The sequence below is a fragment of the Nomascus leucogenys genome, chromosome 18 (assembly GCF_006542625.1).
Source record: "Nomascus leucogenys isolate Asia chromosome 18, Asia_NLE_v1, whole genome shotgun sequence".
Taxonomy (NCBI): Eukaryota; Metazoa; Chordata; class Mammalia; order Primates; family Hylobatidae; genus Nomascus; species Nomascus leucogenys.
The window spans coordinates 55,681,604-55,699,894 of NC_044398.1; the positions used below are offsets into that span (position 1 = coordinate 55,681,604).

General features: G+C 45.0%; 1 protein-coding gene across 1 annotated transcript in view; it reads right to left on the reverse strand.

Annotated features, from left to right (window-relative positions):
* Window positions 1-18,291, reverse strand: part of GAD2 (glutamate decarboxylase 2) — a 93,295-nt gene that overhangs the window by 53,716 nt on the left and 21,288 nt on the right. The window contains exon 8 of the mRNA XM_003269375.3: window positions 8,244-8,323. Coding sequence (XP_003269423.1) covers window positions 8,244-8,323 — 80 coding nt within the window. The remainder of the gene's footprint in view (window positions 1-8,243; window positions 8,324-18,291) is intronic.

Consider the following 18,291-nt stretch of genomic DNA (forward strand, 5'->3'; position numbering starts at 1 on the left):
AAACCCCATCTCCACTAAAAATACAAAAATTAGCCAGGCGTGGTGGCGTGAGCCTGTAAACCCAGCTACCCAGGAGGCTGAGGCAGGAGAATCGCTGGAACCCGGGAGGCAGAGGCTGCAGTGAGCTGAGATCGTGCCAGGACACTCCAGCCTGGTGAGAGAGTGAGACTCCGTCTCAAAGATAAATAAATAAATTAATTAATTAAATTAAAAGAAAAGAAAAAGAATCTAATGCCTGATGATGATCTGAGGCGGAACAGTTTCATCCTGAAATCATCTGCCACCCCCGCCCCTCACAGCCCTGTCCATGGAAAAATTGTCTTCCATGAGACCCGTCCCTGGTGCCAAAAGGGTCGCGACCTGGTTTAGCACGTGCTGTGGCATCTGCCTGGGACATTTTTGCCTCTTCTCTTTATCTGGGTGACTCCCATAATCCTTCTCCTAGTTGCAGAACTGGATGTGAATCAGTAACAGCCAGTACTTTCTCTATCATGGTGCTTGCCTTCCTGTGCTCATCTCACACTAGACTGGACTACGTCCACCATGTCTGCCATTGTGTTCCAATCAAGGCCACTGCCTGCAGCCAAAAGATGGAGCTCACAGGGCTCCCACTTCCATCATATAGGAACTCCCCATTCTTCCAAATTACCATCCATACAGTAGAAATTTTCTCTCCTCTTCCCTTGACTGGATATTTGGGAAACATCTTTTTGCTCAGTGGCCCAAGCAAATTCTGAAATATTGCTCTGTTTTCTTTCACAAATGTTTATTTTCCTCTCTATATTAATGCACTTTTCTATTCTGAGCTACAGCTACACATCATGAATCTAGATTCCACTAATTCAAATTTTGCAAATATGAATGACATGAATAAAAATTCATCAACATCATCACTGAATATTCAACTTCTTGTTAACAAGTAAAGGAAACCTCAAGCTATAACTTATGAAATCATGTATTCACCTAACACATTTTCCTCTTTCGAATTTAATAAGTAATTTTTACAAAATAGAATATTCCTGTTTAGTTATAATGCTTCACATCAAAATGAAAGCCACGGAAACTGAAGTTTTACATTACCTTATCTTGTTCCATTTTTAAGTATATTTAATAAAATTAAAATGCTTTTTAATTTTCAACTCTAAAAGAACCTAGTCCAAACAAATAAAGATTTACTATAACTTTGTTTTTTTGTTTTAACTGAGAACCGTGTTTCACTTTGAACTGTCACCCAAAGTTAGCCCCTGTGATTGCTAATTAAGAAGGGGTTGGCCAGGCACGGTGGCTCACGCCTATAATCGCAGCACTTTGGGAGGCTGAGGCGGGTGGATCACCTGAGGTCAGGAGTTCGAGACCAGCCTGACCAGCATGGAGAAACCCCATCTCTACTAAAAATACAAAATTAGCTGGGTGTGGTGGCACATGCCTGTAATCCCAGCTACTTGGGAGGCTGAGACAGGAGAATCACTTGAATCTGGGAGGCAGAGGTTGCAGTGAGCCAAGGTTGCGCTATTGCACTCCAGCAGCCTGGGCAACAAGAGCAAGACTCTGTCTCAAAAAAAAAAAAAGGGGTACCAGGTCGGGCATGGTGGCTCACACCTGTAATCCCAGAACTTTGGGAGGCCAAGGCAGGTGGATCACCTGAGGTCAGGAGTTCAAGACTAGCCTGGCCAACATGGTGACATGGTGAGATCCTGTCTCTACTAAAAATACAAAAATTAGCTGGGTGTGGTGGCACACACCTGTAATTCCAGCTACTTGGGAGGCTGAGGCAGGAGACTTTCTTGAACCTGGGAGGCAGAGGTTGCAGTGAGCTGAGATTGTGCCACTGCACTCCAGCCTGGGTGACAGAGTGAGACCTTGTCTCAAAAGAAAAAGAAAAAAAAATGTACCTCACAGGATCTTCCTCCACATGCAGCATTGGGCTTATTGCTGGAAAGACACAGACTATTCTCTTTCACTGGAACATTTCTTTTCAGTTGTGAACCTTCAACTGTCTGCAGAACATAATAAAACCCATCACCCAGCCACTGACAGACTAATGTGTGGTAGGAAAGGGTAACTACAAGAAATGAAAGCCATAGAGGGCAGGTCCAGGTTTGTGTTTTGGGAAGGCTGAATGAACTTTACAAAGCGCATTACGGGAAACAAGCATGAAGGCTCTCACCTTGTCAGCCTTACATGGTGTTCTGAACTGTACATCTGACTTTTACAAGGACGTGCTAATAAAAATAAAATGGCTGCCGAGAGCGTTTTAATTGATTCTGACCCCAATGGTGGCTACAAATGACTATCCAAGCCTTTCTCCTTGTCTTCTGAGCCCAAACACTTCAATGTCACTTAAACCATTAGGGCCGGGCTCTCAGTCATAAACTCATCTCATACAGATGATGTGAATTATCAAGATAGAGTCAAAGATGCCATGTAGCTAATAGCACAGTTAAAATTTTTTTCCAACATACTCTCATACAATGCTGCTAGGAGAACAAATTGATGAAATCTTTTGCAAGGCTAATCTGATGCATCCGTTTCCTTAAAAACATTCATATGATTTCAATTAGTAAGAATACAAAGAAATTGTCATAAATGGAGAAGCTATGGACGCATAAGGACGTTCACTGAAGGATACAAAGGTTATTCCTAACAGTAACGTGAGAAATAGAAAAATGTATAGCAGGTGACTGATATTTTGGACTTATCCCATTGTTGGATTGTTTTCAGCATTTTACATTTGTCAACACATTGAATCTTCATAACAATCCTATGAAGCAGGTGCCATTACTTTTTTGTTTTTTCAGATAAAGAAACTGAGGCACAGAGCGGCATTTGCCCAGGCTAGTGCTGGAGCTGAGATTGGAATTTAAATAACTCAGCTCCAAAGCCAGCTCTCTAAACGTACCGTAATGCTTTCTGACATATTCACATCTAAAATGTTATACAGTTAAGTGTGTTTGTGTTTGTAATCATGTGGAAAAGTACTCATGTTATCATGTCTAATTAGAATAAGAAAGATGAGGCTGGGCACGGTGGCTCACGCCTGTAATCCCAGCACTTTTTGGGAGGCTGAGGCGGGTGGATCACGAGATCAGAAGATCAAGACCATCCTGGCTAACACAGTGAAACACTATCTCTACTAAAAAATACAAAAAAAAAAACAAAAAAACACACACCAGGTGTGGTGGCGGGCACCTGTAGTCCCAGCTACTTGGGAGGCTGAGGCAGGAGAATGGCATGAACCCAGGAGGCGGAGCTTGCAGTGAGCCAAGATCACGCCACTGCACTCCAGCCTGGGCAACAGAGCAAGACTCCGTCTCAAAAAAAAAAAAAAGATGATCCAAAAAAAAAAGTGTGTGGGGGAGAAACAAATTTCTATGCTTAGAAAAAGAGCTTCAAAGGTTTAGACACCAATGTGGTATTAGCGATGATCTTTGTACAGTGGAACTATGATTTTTCTTTGCTATTTTTTTTAAAGTAAGCATATATTGCTTTTTAAATGGTAAATATGGTCATTTATTCCTTTTAAAGCTCTCACTGTGTGTCTGGCTCCCACTTACATTGCCCTCACCATCTCTCCTCCTTGCTTTACTTTGTATTTTCCATCACAAACTTTTTTCTCCTCTGCCTTATTTTTTCCACCTTTTATTTCTTACCCTGTTTGCTCTTTCCCACTTCCATCTTTCTTACTCCTGCCTCTCCTTACCCCTCCTCCTTCCCTCATCCCACAAAGCTTATGAGCAGAAAGGGAGAAAGCCCCCAGCCCTAGCTGCCCGGTGGCCCATTTCCCTCTGTCTCTCCCAAGGGGTGTATGTGAGTAGACAGGGGCACTACAGAGTGAGCCATTTTCTGAATAAAGCATACTTTTTAGTATTGTATTTCAGTTGTTCTAATGACTTCTAAAATTGTTGAAATAAGCTGGGTGTGATGACTCATCCCAGCTACTTGGGAGAGTGAGATGAGAGGATTGTTTGAGGCTAGGAGTTCAAGACCATCTTGGTCAACGTAGTGAGACTCCATCTCTAAAATGAACAAACAAAAATGAGCTGGGTGTCATAGTGTGGGCCTGTAGTCCCATCTACTAAGGAGGCTGAGAGGGGAGAATTGCTTGAGCCTAGGAATTCCAGGCTGGAATGAGCTACTGCACTCCAGCCTGGGTAAAGAGCAAGACCTCATGTCTTTAAAAAAAAAAAAAAAAGAATTGTTGAAATAAAAATCTTTGACTTTCACATTTGAGGCCCCCTGGCCAGTCCCTGATCGTAGGTCCCGCCAGCTCTCCAGCATCCCCCTCCTGCCTCCTTCTCCGCCCTCCTGGTGGTGCATGGCAAACCCTTCCTGCCTGTCCTGGCAGCCCTGTCCATGGTTCCTTTCCCCACCACTCCTCTGTTTTCCCTTCTTGATCTTCCTTCTTCTAGGCCTGAACTTCTCTTGTGAGCAGACTGTTGCCTTTAGACGGGCAGATGTCCTCAGGCAGGTCTCTTGTTCCCATGATGACCCGCCTGGCTGGCTTGGTGGGCTCATCCAAGACCTCTTCTGTGGTCACACCTGATTTTCACAGGAGTAGGAGCAGTGATACCGATGCTTTGAAGAGTAGAGTCAAGAGCCCCTACTGCTCTGCCGGTCACCTCTGAGCCCCCTGGGGTTCACTGGAGAACGCCAGCTACCGAGGCTAGCGAGGAAGACTGCCTAGGCCAGCGGGCCACGGCCCTCTAGGTGATTCTTCCCTCAACTCCAGGCTCCTCACCCATAACAGATCAACTACAGATTAAGAAAATTTTAAAGTCATCTAAACATTTATTCTTCACATTTTTAAAAGCCAGTTTTCTCTTCAAATCTCAGTTCTTAAGTACCTGCTAGTGAGGAACACTGGTAGACTTAAAAATATGAGGCAGCTCCCAGCACTTTGAGAGGCCGAGGTGGGCGGATCATCTGAGGTCAGGAGTTCGAGACCAGCCTGACCAATATGATGAAACCCCATCTCTACTAAAAATACAAAAATTAGCCAGGCATGTTGCGTGTGCCTGTAGTCCCAGGTACTCGGGAGGCTGAGGCGCAAGAATCACTTGAACCCAGGAGGCAGAGGTTGCAGTGAGCCGAGATAGCACCACTGCACTCCAGCCTGGGCAACAGAGCAAGACTCCATCCCCTCCAACCCCCAAAAAAGAGGCAATTTCTTCTCCAAAATGTGTTTGCCTCACTCCCGTCCTTTTATCCTTAATTCCTGTCTAATTGCTAGGGCCTCCCACTGGCCTTCCTGACTGAAGATCCTCTCGCCTATCTTGCCTCCTGAAGGGTGGCTTCACTCATGTTCTTCTTTAATGACAATTCTTTCCAGTTACCTCGTTTCCAGACCTATCCAGTTTAAATTCTAACTTTAGCTCTCCTTGCCCCAAAAGAAAAAATAACACCTTTTTTTTTTTTCTGATTGCAAAACTATGTTCTCTGTCAACAATCAAACAAAATCAGGCAATATAAAAAAGGTGTAAACAAGAAAGTGGTAAGCTTCTTTAATCTCATCACCCAGAGCTGAGTGGGGCAGGGAGCCCTTTTAGTGGTCTTCAGGCAACACTCTTAAGTGTGAAAATAAAGGGAAACGAGTTCCTTCAAGGGAAATTCCAGGCACTAGCGAGCCCAGAGAAGTAAACGATCAGCTTCTGAGGAAGTTAGAACCACAGGATATTTGATTCCCTGTAGAAACTAAAGGTAATGTCTTAACATACATCCTTGGGCTCTTTTTCACAAACCAGGACTCCAGGACTCCCACCGAATGGATTGGCTGGTACGTAAACCTCAGATGAGGGGAAACTGAGGTCTGAACTCTGACCACCTTTCTTTGCTCTAAATTTCTTCCTGAAGGGCCTGGAGGGAGGCACACCCCTGGGCCAGAGCTAGCATTCTTTTCTGCTGACCTCAAAATTTTAAGCAAAGCTGGTCTTCCTTAACTCACTGCAAATCAGAAAACCTTTGAATTTGGCAAAGTCGTGTAAGTCCCGCTTCGAGATATCCCACCCTTTCGGGCCAAACTGATATGTAACCACCATGTATTGATTTGCAATTTGCCTGTAACTTCTACTTTGCTGAAATTATCCCTGCCTTTAAAAACCCCTACCTGCAAGCCATCGGGGAGGTTGAGTCTTAAGCATGAGCTGCTCAATTCACCTTGCTTGGTGCCCCGCAAATAAATGTCCTCCTTTCTCCTGCTGCAAACCTCTGTGTGGATGTTTGGCCTCACTGCTGCTGGCGAGTGAACCTCCGTTTGGTTTGCTAACAGAGGTAAACATGGCTTATTTTTAGAGCTTTCTTTCTTTCTTTCTTTTTTCTTTTCCTTTTTTTTTTTTTTTTTTTTTTTGAGATGGAGTCTTGCTTTGTCGCCCAGGCTGGAGTGCAGTGGCATGATCTCGGCTCACTGCAACCTCTGCCTCCTGGGTTCAAGCGATTCTCCTGTGTCAGCCTCCTGAGTAGCTGGGACCACAGGCGCACATCACCACCCCCGGCTAAGTTTTGTATTTTTAGTAGAGACGCGGTTTCACCATGTTGGCCAGGCTGACCTTGAACTCCTGACCTCAGGTTATCCGCCCGCCTCGGCCTCCCAAAGTGCTGGGATTACAGATGTAAGCCACCGCCCCCAGCCGGATTTTTAGAGCTTTCTGAATTCCTCGTGAGCCACTGTATTTGCCATGGCTGCCCCTCCCCCATAGCTCTGCTAAGGCTTGGCTTCTGGACCCCACGAGGTGCTCATTCCTCCTTCTGTGGCTTTGTCCTCTTGTGAACAAGAGTAACTCCATCTTGAATAGGAGCTGGGGAAAATGAGGCTGAGACCTATTGGACTGCATTCCCAGACGGTTAAGGCATTCTAAGTCACAAGATGAGATAGGAGGTCAGCACAAGATACAGGTCACAAAGACCTTGCCAAAACCCCCCAAAACCAAGATGGCCACGAGAGTGACTTCTGATTGTCGTCCTCACTGCTACACTCTCAACAGCACCATGGCAGTTTACAAATGTCATGGCAATGTCGGGAGGTTACTCTATATGGTCTAAAAAGGGGAAGCATGAATAATCCACCCCTTGTTAAGCATATAATCAAGAAATAACTATAAAAATGGGCAACCAGCAGCCTCCGGGCTGCTCTGTTTATGGAGTAGCCATTCTTTTATTCCTTTATTTACTTTCCTAATAAACTTGCTTTCATTTCACTCTATGGACTCGCCCTGAATTCCTTCTTGCACAAGATCTAAGAATCCTCTCTTGGGATGTGGATCGGGACCCCTTTCCTGTAACAGCTTTGCTGCTGGTATTCAATCTTCTGTACCTGCCCTTGCCTTTCCCTCCACTTGTCCAACTGACTCCTAATTTTAAAAATTCAACTCAATTCCTGCCTGTTGCATGAAGCTTTCTAGGTTTTCTCAAAGTTCAAACGTGTACTTCGTGCCATGCAGTTCAACCCTATAACTATCTCCTTCTGATGACACTGCCTCTTCCCACCTAGCTCACATCCTGGCAGGGAACCGGGATCACGTATTGTGCTTTTCTAGAGCCTAGTGACATGGTGGGCAATCAGTACACATCTGACTAATAAATACAAATAAATAAATAAATGGCCAATTGAGTGGCTTCCTTTAAATTTAATGAAAATTCTTAATGAAACTTTAGATACTGAATCTAATTTTTAGTAGGTTTCAGGCCTATAGGCCAGTGATTCTTTATGTGGACATTCTAAAATCTCCCCCACGAAGCACCACACTGAATCCCAGAGTCCCTGCGAAGTTCAGGTGTCAATTAAGACAGGGATTTCCCCTGAGTCCTCTGGTTCCAGTTGTTGAGTTGCTGGTGCTTTATTTACTTCCTGCTCTCTATACTGCTTCCCCTCCTGTAATCACCCCATCAAGCTTACACAATCTATGGTGCCCAAAGTGATGACACCTCCATAAATCAGTGCTCAAAGTGCCTGCTGTTGCTAACGTGCCCAGGTGATGAAAGTCTTTCTGCACTTTCTTGGTGTAGAATATTTTGATTGATTTAACAAAGGTTTTGATTCAGGCAAGGGCTGTGGAAGGCTCCATGGCATCAAGGAACCACATCTGAGCAACAGAAGCAGGAGCCCGTGTTAAAAAGAAACAAAGGCTGCAGAGGCTGGGAGGGAGGTGGACTTGCTGCCCCATGGTCCTCTCCTATTTTCAGACCAAAAGGCACTACTTGTGTGGAATTTGCAAATTGCTAACCAACAAGAGTTGCCGATGCGTGCTCACCTCTCATCACATTTAATCAGAATCACGCTGTCTGTTCCAATCCCTAAGGCTGCAGCTCCCTTCTTGAGAGAAAAATGACTCTGTAAAAAAATATATATATATTTGCAATTAGTTACATATAAAGACAAGATCCATTCCATTGGCTGTTTGTTTTCTGTTTTCCTTTTTTCCTTTCATTTCTGGTCTGTTCCTCCAAAGCCTGGGCTGCTAAGAGAAGATGGCATCCTTCACTTGTGCTTTTTTAAAAATTGTGGTGAAACAGCCGGGCATGGTGGCTCACGCCTATAATCCCAGCACTTTGGGAGGCCAAGGCGGGCAGATCACAAGGTCAGGAGTTTGAGACCAGCCTGGCCAACATAGTGAAACCCAGTCTCTATTGAAAATACAAAAAGAAAATTAGCTGGGTGTGGTGGCGGGCACCTGTACTTCCAGCTACTCGGGAGGCTGAGGCAGGAGAATCGCTTGAACTTAGGAGGCGGAGGTTGCAGTGAGCCAAGATTGTGCCATTGCACTCCAACCTGGGAGACAAGAGTGAAACTCTGTCTCAAAAAAGAAAAAAATTGTCGTGAAACAACATAACTTAAATGCCATCTTAACCGTTTTTATTTATTTATTTTTTATTTTTATTTTAAGTTCCAGGGTACATGCTGGATGTGCAGGTTTGTTACATAGGTAAACGTGTGCCATGGTGGTTTGCTGCACCTATCAACCCATCACCTAGGTATTAAGCCCAGCATGCATTAGCTATTTTTCCTAATGCTCTCCCTCCCCACCACAGCCCCAATACCAGCCCCGACAGGCACCACTGTGCGTTATTAACTTTTTTTTTTTTTTTGAGACGGAGTTTTGCTCTTGTCACCCAGGCTGGCGTGCAATGGCGCAATCTCAGCTCACTGCAACCCCTGCCTCCTGGGTTCCAGTGATTCTCCTGCCTCAGCCTCCCAAGTAGCTGGGATTACGCCACCATGCCTAGCTAGTTTTTGGTATTTTTAGTAGAGACAGGGTTTCACCATGTCGGCCAGGCTGGTCTCAAACTCCTGACCTCAGATGATCCACCTGCCTCGATCTCCCAAAGTGCTGGGATTACAGGCATGAGCCACTGCGCCCAGCCTTATTAACCATTTTTAAGTATACATTTCAGTGACTTCAAGTATATTCACAGTGTTGTGCAAACCATCACCTCCATCCATCTTCAGAACTCTTTTCATCTTGCAAAACTAAAATTCCGTGCCCATTAAACAACTCCTCATTCTCCCCACCCCCAACCCCTGAAAAGCACCATTCCATTTTCTGTCTCTGAATTTAACTATTCTAAATACCTCACATAAGTGGAACATACAGTATTTGACTTTTTGTGACTGGTTTATTTAACTTAGTATAATGTCCTCAAGGTTCATCCACGTTGTAGCATATGTGAGAATCTCCTTCCTTTTTAAGGCTGAATGACATTCTACTATATGTACATACCATATTTTGTTTAGCTATTCATCCATTTATACAAACAGGTTGCTTCTACCTTTTTGCTATTGTGAATAATGCTACTGTGACATATGGGGGTACAACTGCCTCTTCAAGACTCTGCTTTTAATTGCTTTGAGTAGATACCTAGAAGTGGAATTACTAGATCATACAGCACTTCTATTTTTAACTTTTGGAGGAACAACCATACAGTGCTCCATCGTAGTGGTACCATTTTACATTCCCACTCCCAGTGGACGAGGTTTCCAATTTCTCCACATCCTCACCAACAGTCATAATTTTCTGTTTTTGATAACAGTCATCCTAATGAATGAGAGATGGCAACTCATTATGCTTCGGATTTGCATTTCCCTAGCGATCAGTGATGTTGAACATCTTGTGCTTAGCATCATGTGCTTAATGGCCATTTGTGCATCTTCTCTGGAGAAATGTCTATTCAAGTTCTTTGCCCATTTTGAATAGTTGTTTGTTTAGTTTTTGTTCTTGTTGGGATTTTTGAGGGATGCTGGAAAGATGCTGGAAATTGTAAATGGATCCAATAACCCGACACACAGTAACTCAAAGCCAATTTTACATACAAGGCTTAAGAATACATCAACCACCTCCAGCAGCTATGTATTGTATGGCTCCCAGGCTTATATGTTACCAAGAAGTTACACTCAGTTTCTCCCAGGTTCAGTGAAACTGAGTACACTGAGGTAAGAGGACAAGTGACCCTAAATCTAGCACTCTTTATTCCAGTTGCTGGAGGGGCTATTTGTTGCACAGGCAACTGCCAAGCCTGAGTCAGGCTTTAAAAAAGAGGCATCAATTACTGGCTGGGGCAGAATGACTTGTCTGCGTGTACAGAACAGGCCACACTGCCAAGCCACTGCCAAAGTCTTTGTGCCTTTGGTTATTGATTCCGGGTAGGATTGTGTGTCTCAATGGTCGTAATCACCGTGCCATTTGGAGAGCTGAGAAAGGCTAACCTAAGCCCAGCTGTACTGCATCTGCCCATCAGCCTCTTACTGTTAACTACACATTATTAAGCTGTCCAAAAGAAGAGCTGCTTCCTCAATTTACATCTCCAAAGGGCTGCTGACTGGAATTTTAAGTTAGGGATCCTAAGAGGGTCCTCTCTCTTCGAATGCCCACTTTTGTACTCTTCTGAATTCTCAAACACACAGTACGGGAACTCTTAACACATATATTTTTAGGGGGTATGTCTAATCACCAAGAAGAAATCACATTTATAACAGCAGCAAATAATGATGACCAATCAAGGAGACCTGGAGCTGTGCAGTTTGACAAGCCCAGTGCAGCTAGAAGCAATGAGAAAGGGCCATTAGCCTCATTTTACAACCTCAGAATGACAAAGTGAACAGTCATTACCGTGATACTTGGGAACTAGAGGAGAAAGCTTAATTAGATCAAGGTTTGTAAAGATGCATGACCTCCCCCACCAAAAAAAAAAAAATGGTTCTTTTTTGTGCATTTAGCAGAGCCCTGGGTGACCCCGAAGAGAAGGAGCTCAGAGGCAAGCTAAGTCTTTTACAGCCAGGAGGGAACAGAACAGAACAGCCAGCTGCCCAGACTAAGTAAGTGCAAGCCACTCAAATTATGCCCCTCTGTGAATGAGCTCTTAAGCACTAAACTGCAAAAAGGCGAACTGGGGATAAGTAACAGATCTGGTGCACCTGGTCAATGGGAGGACGTATTCTTGTCTAGTCTTTAATGAGAAAGAATAGGGGTTCTTAAATGAGGAGCAATTACCCAGAATAATTGATCACGGTACCAAATGCTGCAGATTTAAAGAAAAACAAATGCCCAGATAGAAAGCTTAAAGACAGGGAACAAAGGTGAGATGAGGCATGAAAAAGAAAATTAGGTAGCAAACATCGAGTCTGTTTATATTTTGAGGAAAGGGAGCAGAGAAATAGCTTAACGTTATTCACAAATAGAAAGGAATCCACGGAGAGGAAGAAAACTTGAGAGGAAAAAGCAATCTACTTAATGAGGGAGAAACAGTGAAGATAGCTTAAATGGCATGTCTCTCTGGGCTGGCGAGACCACATGTGGACAGTCACTTTTATTCCTTAGCACCATTTTGAATGGAACTACTTGTCGATGAACCAGAGGAAAACAGTGTCTGAAGAACAACCACCTGGATGCTGAGAAGGCTGGAAAGCACGTGTTTAGAGAGAACCTAGAGGGTTCTCTGGAAACAAATATAAAAATTGAACCAGTGGCCGGGCGTGGTGGCTCACGCCTGTAATCCCAGCACTTTGGGAGGCTGAGGCAGGCGGATCATGAGGTCAGGAGATCGAGACCATCCTGGCTAACACGTTGAAACCCCGTCTCTACTAAAAATACAAAAAAACTAGCCAGGCGTAGTGGTGGGTGCCTGTAGTCCCAGCTACTCCGGAGGCTGAGGCAGAAGAAGAACCTGGAAGGCAGAGCTTAGCTTGCAGTGAGCCAAGATCACACCACTGCACTCCAGCCTGGGCAACAGAGTGAGACTCTGCCTCAAAAAAAAAAAAAAAAAAACTGAACCAGTGATTCAACAGTATCTGCGAGGCCAACAAGAATTGAGGGGAGATGTTTTAGCAAAGAATGCTGAGTTGGGCAACAACATCTGTCAGCAGCACATACTAGCAGACCACCCAGAGGAGTGAGGACACAAACCACACCTCAGAAGATAACAACCTATTATCATCAAAGGGCCAAAAGGCCTTCTTTCCCTCAACGCAAGGAAGCTATTATAGAGTTTTCCAAAATACCTCAATATACTTCAATTTTTTGTACTTCCACCTAAAAATACATGTGTGTGCACACTCATGCACATGCATACACATACACACAGAGGAAACTTGGAGAAAAAGGTAATGTGTTGGGGAAAGTTTTGTTAGAAAAATCAGATCCGTTTTTGAAATAAAAGATACCTCAGTTCTAAAAAAAAAAAAAAAAAGAAATGAGGAGAGGGCATTAGGGATATGTGACGTGGGTGGCCTTCAGGTGAAGGGCTGTGCCAAGCCTGGGATTGGGGGACAGGCTGCACTGGAGCACATCAGGCTGGAGAGGACAGCACCCCATTCCACCTGGCCCTAGACTGGAGGGTGTGGCATGAGCTCCTTCACTCTTCAATGGCTTCAGAAGAGAAAATTCTGAACAAAAATTGGAAGCTACAAGAATTCAAATTTGTCCCAAAATAATCAAGATTCTTGTAATAATCGGTTGTTCATCAATAAAATGGCTGGGGAATGAGCTAATGAGAATACCTTCGTCCCCTCCCTGGATTTGGGAAAAATTACAGTAGAGCCTTGATAATGAATCTAGTGCTTATTTAGGATTAAATCATATTTCTAGTTAAGGACAATAGATATTAAAGCCCATATAATTTTTATTTTCTACTAAATGAAAGTCAAGATTGATGGAAGTAGAATTTCTCTCTCTCTCTCTCTTTTTTTTTTTTTTTTTTTTGAGACAGAGTCTCACTGTGTTGCCCAGGCTGGAGTGCAGTGGCACGATCTTGGCTCACTGCAAGCTCCGCCTCCCGGGTTCACACCATTCTCCTGCCTCAGCCTCCGGAGTGGCAGGGACTAGAGGCGCCCGCCACCACGCCAGGCTAATTTTTTGTTTTCGTATTTTTAGTAGAGCTGGGGTTTCACCGTGTTAGCCAGGATGGTCTCGATCTCCAGACCTCGTGATCCGCCCACCCCGCCTCGGCCTCCCAAAGTGCTGGGATTACAAGTGTGAGCCACTGCACCCATCCACTTTTTTTTTTTGAGATGGAGTCTCACTCTGTTGCCCAGGCTGGAGTGCAGCGGCTCGATCTTAGCTCACTGCAACCTCTGCCTCCTGGGTTTAAGTGATTCCCCTGGCTCAGCCTCCCGAGTAGCTGGGATTACAGCTGGGATTACAGGATTACCTGCCACCATGCCTGGCTAATTTTCATATTTTTAGTACAGATGGGGTTTTCCTGTGTTGGCCAGGCTGGTCTTGAACTCCTGACCTCAAGTGATTTGCCCACCTCAGTCTCCCAAGGAAGAATAATTTCTCTTTTAAAAAAATATATGTAGGTAAACCAGACACAGGTTACATGATTCGGCTTATCCTTAAAACATACACAAATAAAGGATTTTATAATTATAAAATATTTGTAATTAAAAAATAGGCAGTCTTTCTAGGTTTGAGTGGGATGAGAATATTCAGCTACACGTGAGTGAGAAGCAGCGTATCAGCCTAGAGAGGGCAGCGCCCATCCCTCCTAGCCCTAGACGGGAGGTGCAGCATGAGTTCCTTCACTCTTTAATGGGGACAGTAAATCTCATTCCTTTAGAGATGGTGGGAGAGTAAGGTGAGTGATAGAAAGCTCTGAGACAAACTAGTTTAGAATCTTGGCATGCTGGTTTCTCCTCCTCTATTAGAATTGGGACAAGCCATCTGGAAAGCCATATCAATTATTTCAAGCCATTGCTGATTTCATCCAAATATTTAACTGAGACTGAGATTCGACTGCCTAACAGATCACAGGGTTTCAGGAACAAGCCTCTGCTGGGCTTGGAGGACACAGATTATTAAGACAGTCCTCAGTGCCTGGCGACCTCCCCTACCTCATCTTCTGTCTTTGTTCCCCTCGATCTGTCTACCTGGTGCGTTGGCCTTCCTGGTCTTCTGTGAGCTTGCTAAACTTGTTCTCGCTTCTGAGTCTTTGCACTTGCAGTTCATTTTCCTGGAAAACCTTCCTTCAAATACTTACATGGTTCCATCCCTCATTCGATGTAGGTCTCTGCTCACATATCACCTCCACACAGAGATATTTTTATGACCATCCTGTAAAGTAGCTGACTACCACCCTAATCTAATCACCACATGACATTATTTCTAATACTAGTTCACTGTGTGTCCACTAGGAGAACACAGCAGCCTGCATGAGGGCGAAGACTTTGTCATAGCGTATAGTTGACAAAATATTTGTTGAATTTGTTGACCACATACTCAGATAACAAGTCCAGGGAAATGTCACTATTTATTGCCATAACTATCTGGCCACAAATCCCAATGTTGAAGTGTGGCTCTGGTGGACTCCATGGACCCCAATGCCTCGAATCTAAAGCCTATTCTAAAAGCAAGACCAGGGGTCTTCTTGGCACCTGCCCCAGAAGGCCTAAGGTGGGGCCCTGCCCAAGCTGGAGGCAGCTGTGTGTACACGTAACCAGGCCAGCTGCTAGAGGGAAGAAAGAAACAACACAGAGACCTCAAATAAAGAGAAAGTACACACTGGCTGGGAAATGTTAGCTCTTAACTCTTCTGACATCCTATCAAGCATTCTACCTTCCAGCTCTGAGATCCATCGATTGATCAATTGTCCTCAGGCTTGATTCTTTTGTTCCAACACCCTTTGTGGGTAGAATTAGTGGGTGTGTGGGGAATGGGAATCATTATATATTGTCCCCAACAAGTAGATCTTGAAGCCCAGACTATCAATGAGCTGGAATCTGCCTATTTGACCCTTCCTCATGCTTCCTGACCGCCCCCCTCCACCCTCCGGGCCAATCCCTCAGCAGTTGCAGTTCTGACCACATCCTCCTCCTTCACACCCTTCTGACACCCCCATTTGCTTGCTCCTATACAGTATACCCTAAGATTTGAGGGAAATGATAGCTACAGCTTCCTTAGAAAGACTGGTTGCCTCTGTCCTTACTTCTGCTCACCAACTGGCCCGAAAGAACATTCTCTTGCTAAAGCATCGGGTTTACAGAGAAGCTTGTGCTCTGGGAGACCACCTCATTGGTTTCTAATTATGATGATCTGGAGGGGAGGGGACCACTCAGACACATTTTTAGAGACTGTGTGATTTGCAGGTGATGTGGATTTGTACACAGGCACGTCTGTGAAGCCGCTATCTTATTAGTCACACTCAGTTCTGACTAGTAGGTCAAGGTGGCCCCATTGTGAGCTTGTACCCTAAATAAGTGTCAAATGAAAGGAATGATGTGAGGCTGGGCGTGGTGGCTCATGTCTGTAATCCCAGCACTTCGGGAGGCTGAGGTGGGTGGATCACGAGGTCAGGAGATCGAGACCATCCTGGCTAACACGGTGAAACCCCGTCTCTACTAAAAATACAAAAAAGTAGCCGGGCGTGATGGCGGGCACCTGTAGTCCCAGCTACTCGGGAGGCTGAGGCAGGAGAATGGCATGAACCCGGGAGGCGGAGCTTGCAGTGAGCCGAGATCGCGCCACTGCACTCCAGCCTGGGTGACAGAGCGAGACTCCGTCTCAAAAAAAAAAAAAAAAAAAAAAAGAAGAAAGGAATGATGTGTACCAGGTTAAGTTTAACATGAAAAGAGATCCAAGAATGATCTTCAGTGACAAATGTGAACATCAATACTGAGTATGTCTTCAGTCATTTTGATCGCTCTGTGGACAACAATTATTTCTATGATTTGTGGATCATGAAGAGTGAATGAAAGTGTGTAATGGAAAGAGGTGATGTGAGGCACAATAATGAGGGTTTGACACCTGCTTCTATTTAGGCAAATTACTTTCTCATGCTGAGCCATGATTTGCTCAGGTGCAATGATGAAGTCCTTTCTTGGCAGAATTGATGTGAGAAGTGGAGCTGTGGCATGTGATGTGTCTTACATATCAGTTTTTGGGCTATCCCTGAAAAGGGTAGCCCTTCTTATCCTCCCATCCTCCTACCTAATGTGATACTGTCCTCAGGTCTACCTCATTACCTCGAGTGGCATTTTGAAATTTTCAAACACAATTCATGTCAATCCCTTTCTTTTCTTTTGTGTGTGTGCGTGTGTGTGTTTGAGATGGAGTCTCTCCCTGTCACCCTGAAGTGCAGTGGTGCGATCTCAGCTCACTGCAACCTTTGCTTCCTGGGTTCAAGTGATTCTCCTGCCTCAGCCTCCCAAGTAGCTGGGATTACAGGCGCCGCCATTACGCCCTGCTAATTTTTGTATTTTTAGTAGAGGTGGGGTCTCACCATGTTGGCCAGGCTGGTCTCAAACTCCTGACCTCAGGTGATCCACCTGCTTCGGCCCCCCAAAGTGCTGGGATTACAGGCATGAACCACTGCGCCTGGCTAATTCACTTTACTTCTTAAAATAAATATATGTATGTAGGGAAATCTCAAAATTATACAAGTAGCAGTCTAGGATCTAGGCTCTCCCAAGGCTGTGGATCCTTGAGTGTTGCTCTGGCACTTTGAGAGGAAGGGCACGTCCTTCTTAAGGAAATCACTGGCCCCGACTCCGCTCTCCCTGCTCCCTCTGTCTCGCCTCCTGGCTGGGCTCAGCTCCTTCTAACGACAGTGTCATCTGTGAGGGGCTCACCGAGAGCCATGCACAGTGCACTGCCCTTCCCATGTATCATCTTGCTTCATCATCCCCACAACTACAGAAGCTGGGTATCATCATCCCCATTTTACAGATGAGGAGGAGACGAAGGGTCACGCCTTGGGAGGTGGCAGAGCAGGGCCTGTCACCATTTCATCAATTCTAAAGCTCACAGGCTTTATCACTAACCTGGAGAACAATAAGTCTGTTCAGCCACTTTTGACCTGGCATTGGGAATAAGGGAGCATCCGTCACCTGGCGTGGATGGGATCTCAGGAGCCCCTTCCCATCCCTTTCTTCCCCAGAACAAAGGATGCTCGCTGAGAGCGGGCACTGGCTGTGTTCTGCCCACTGCTCTCTCCCCCATGCCAGAAGCAATGCCTGGCGCCTGCAGTACTAAAGGAAGGAAGGAATAAAGGAAGCATCTCTCTGCACAGTGGCTGAGTTGTGTCTCAGCACCTCACGCCTTTGCCTCTCTGAGTGCGATGGGAATATCCCCAGGAGAGGCAATGGGGAGGTCTTACCTATCGCTTACATCTCAGCATGGCTTTCGGGTTCTTTCCTGAGAGGAGGTTTGGATGGACTGGATAGAGGAGAAAATAACATGGGCGTGATGAGGGCCCTGAGGTGAGAAGGAGGTAGGAATGCAGCACTAGAGCAGGGGTGCTGAAGGTTAATAGATTTAGCCCACAATTTCACTCACTGTCAGTTCTGACTAAGGGGGAGCAATACATTTTGTGGAAGTCATCTGTTTCCAAATTGCCCAAACAGCCCTGTTTCCAAACAGGTCACTGTTTAAAAGAATTTTTTAAAGGAGATCTATTTTTGAAACTAAAAACCTCTCCAATAATGATATGTGAAAGTCATCTTTCTGGCTGGGTGTGGTGGCTCACGCCTATAATTCCAGCACTTTGAGAGGCTGAGGCAGGCGGGTCACCTGAGGTCAGAAGTTTGAGCCCAGCCTGGCCAACATGGTGAAACCCCATCTCTACTAAAAATACAAAACTTAGCCAGGTGTGGTGGTGGGCGCCTGTAATCCCAGCTACTCAGGAGACTGAGGCAGGACCATTGCTTGATCCCGGGAGGCAGAGGTTGCAGTGAGCTGAGATTGTGTCATTGTACTCCAGCCTGGACGACAAGAGTGAGACTCCATCTCAAATAAAAAAAAAAAAAAGAAAAAAGAAAAGAAAGCCATCTTTCTGAAGATGTGGTGGCTCAAGCCTGTAGGCCCAGCTACT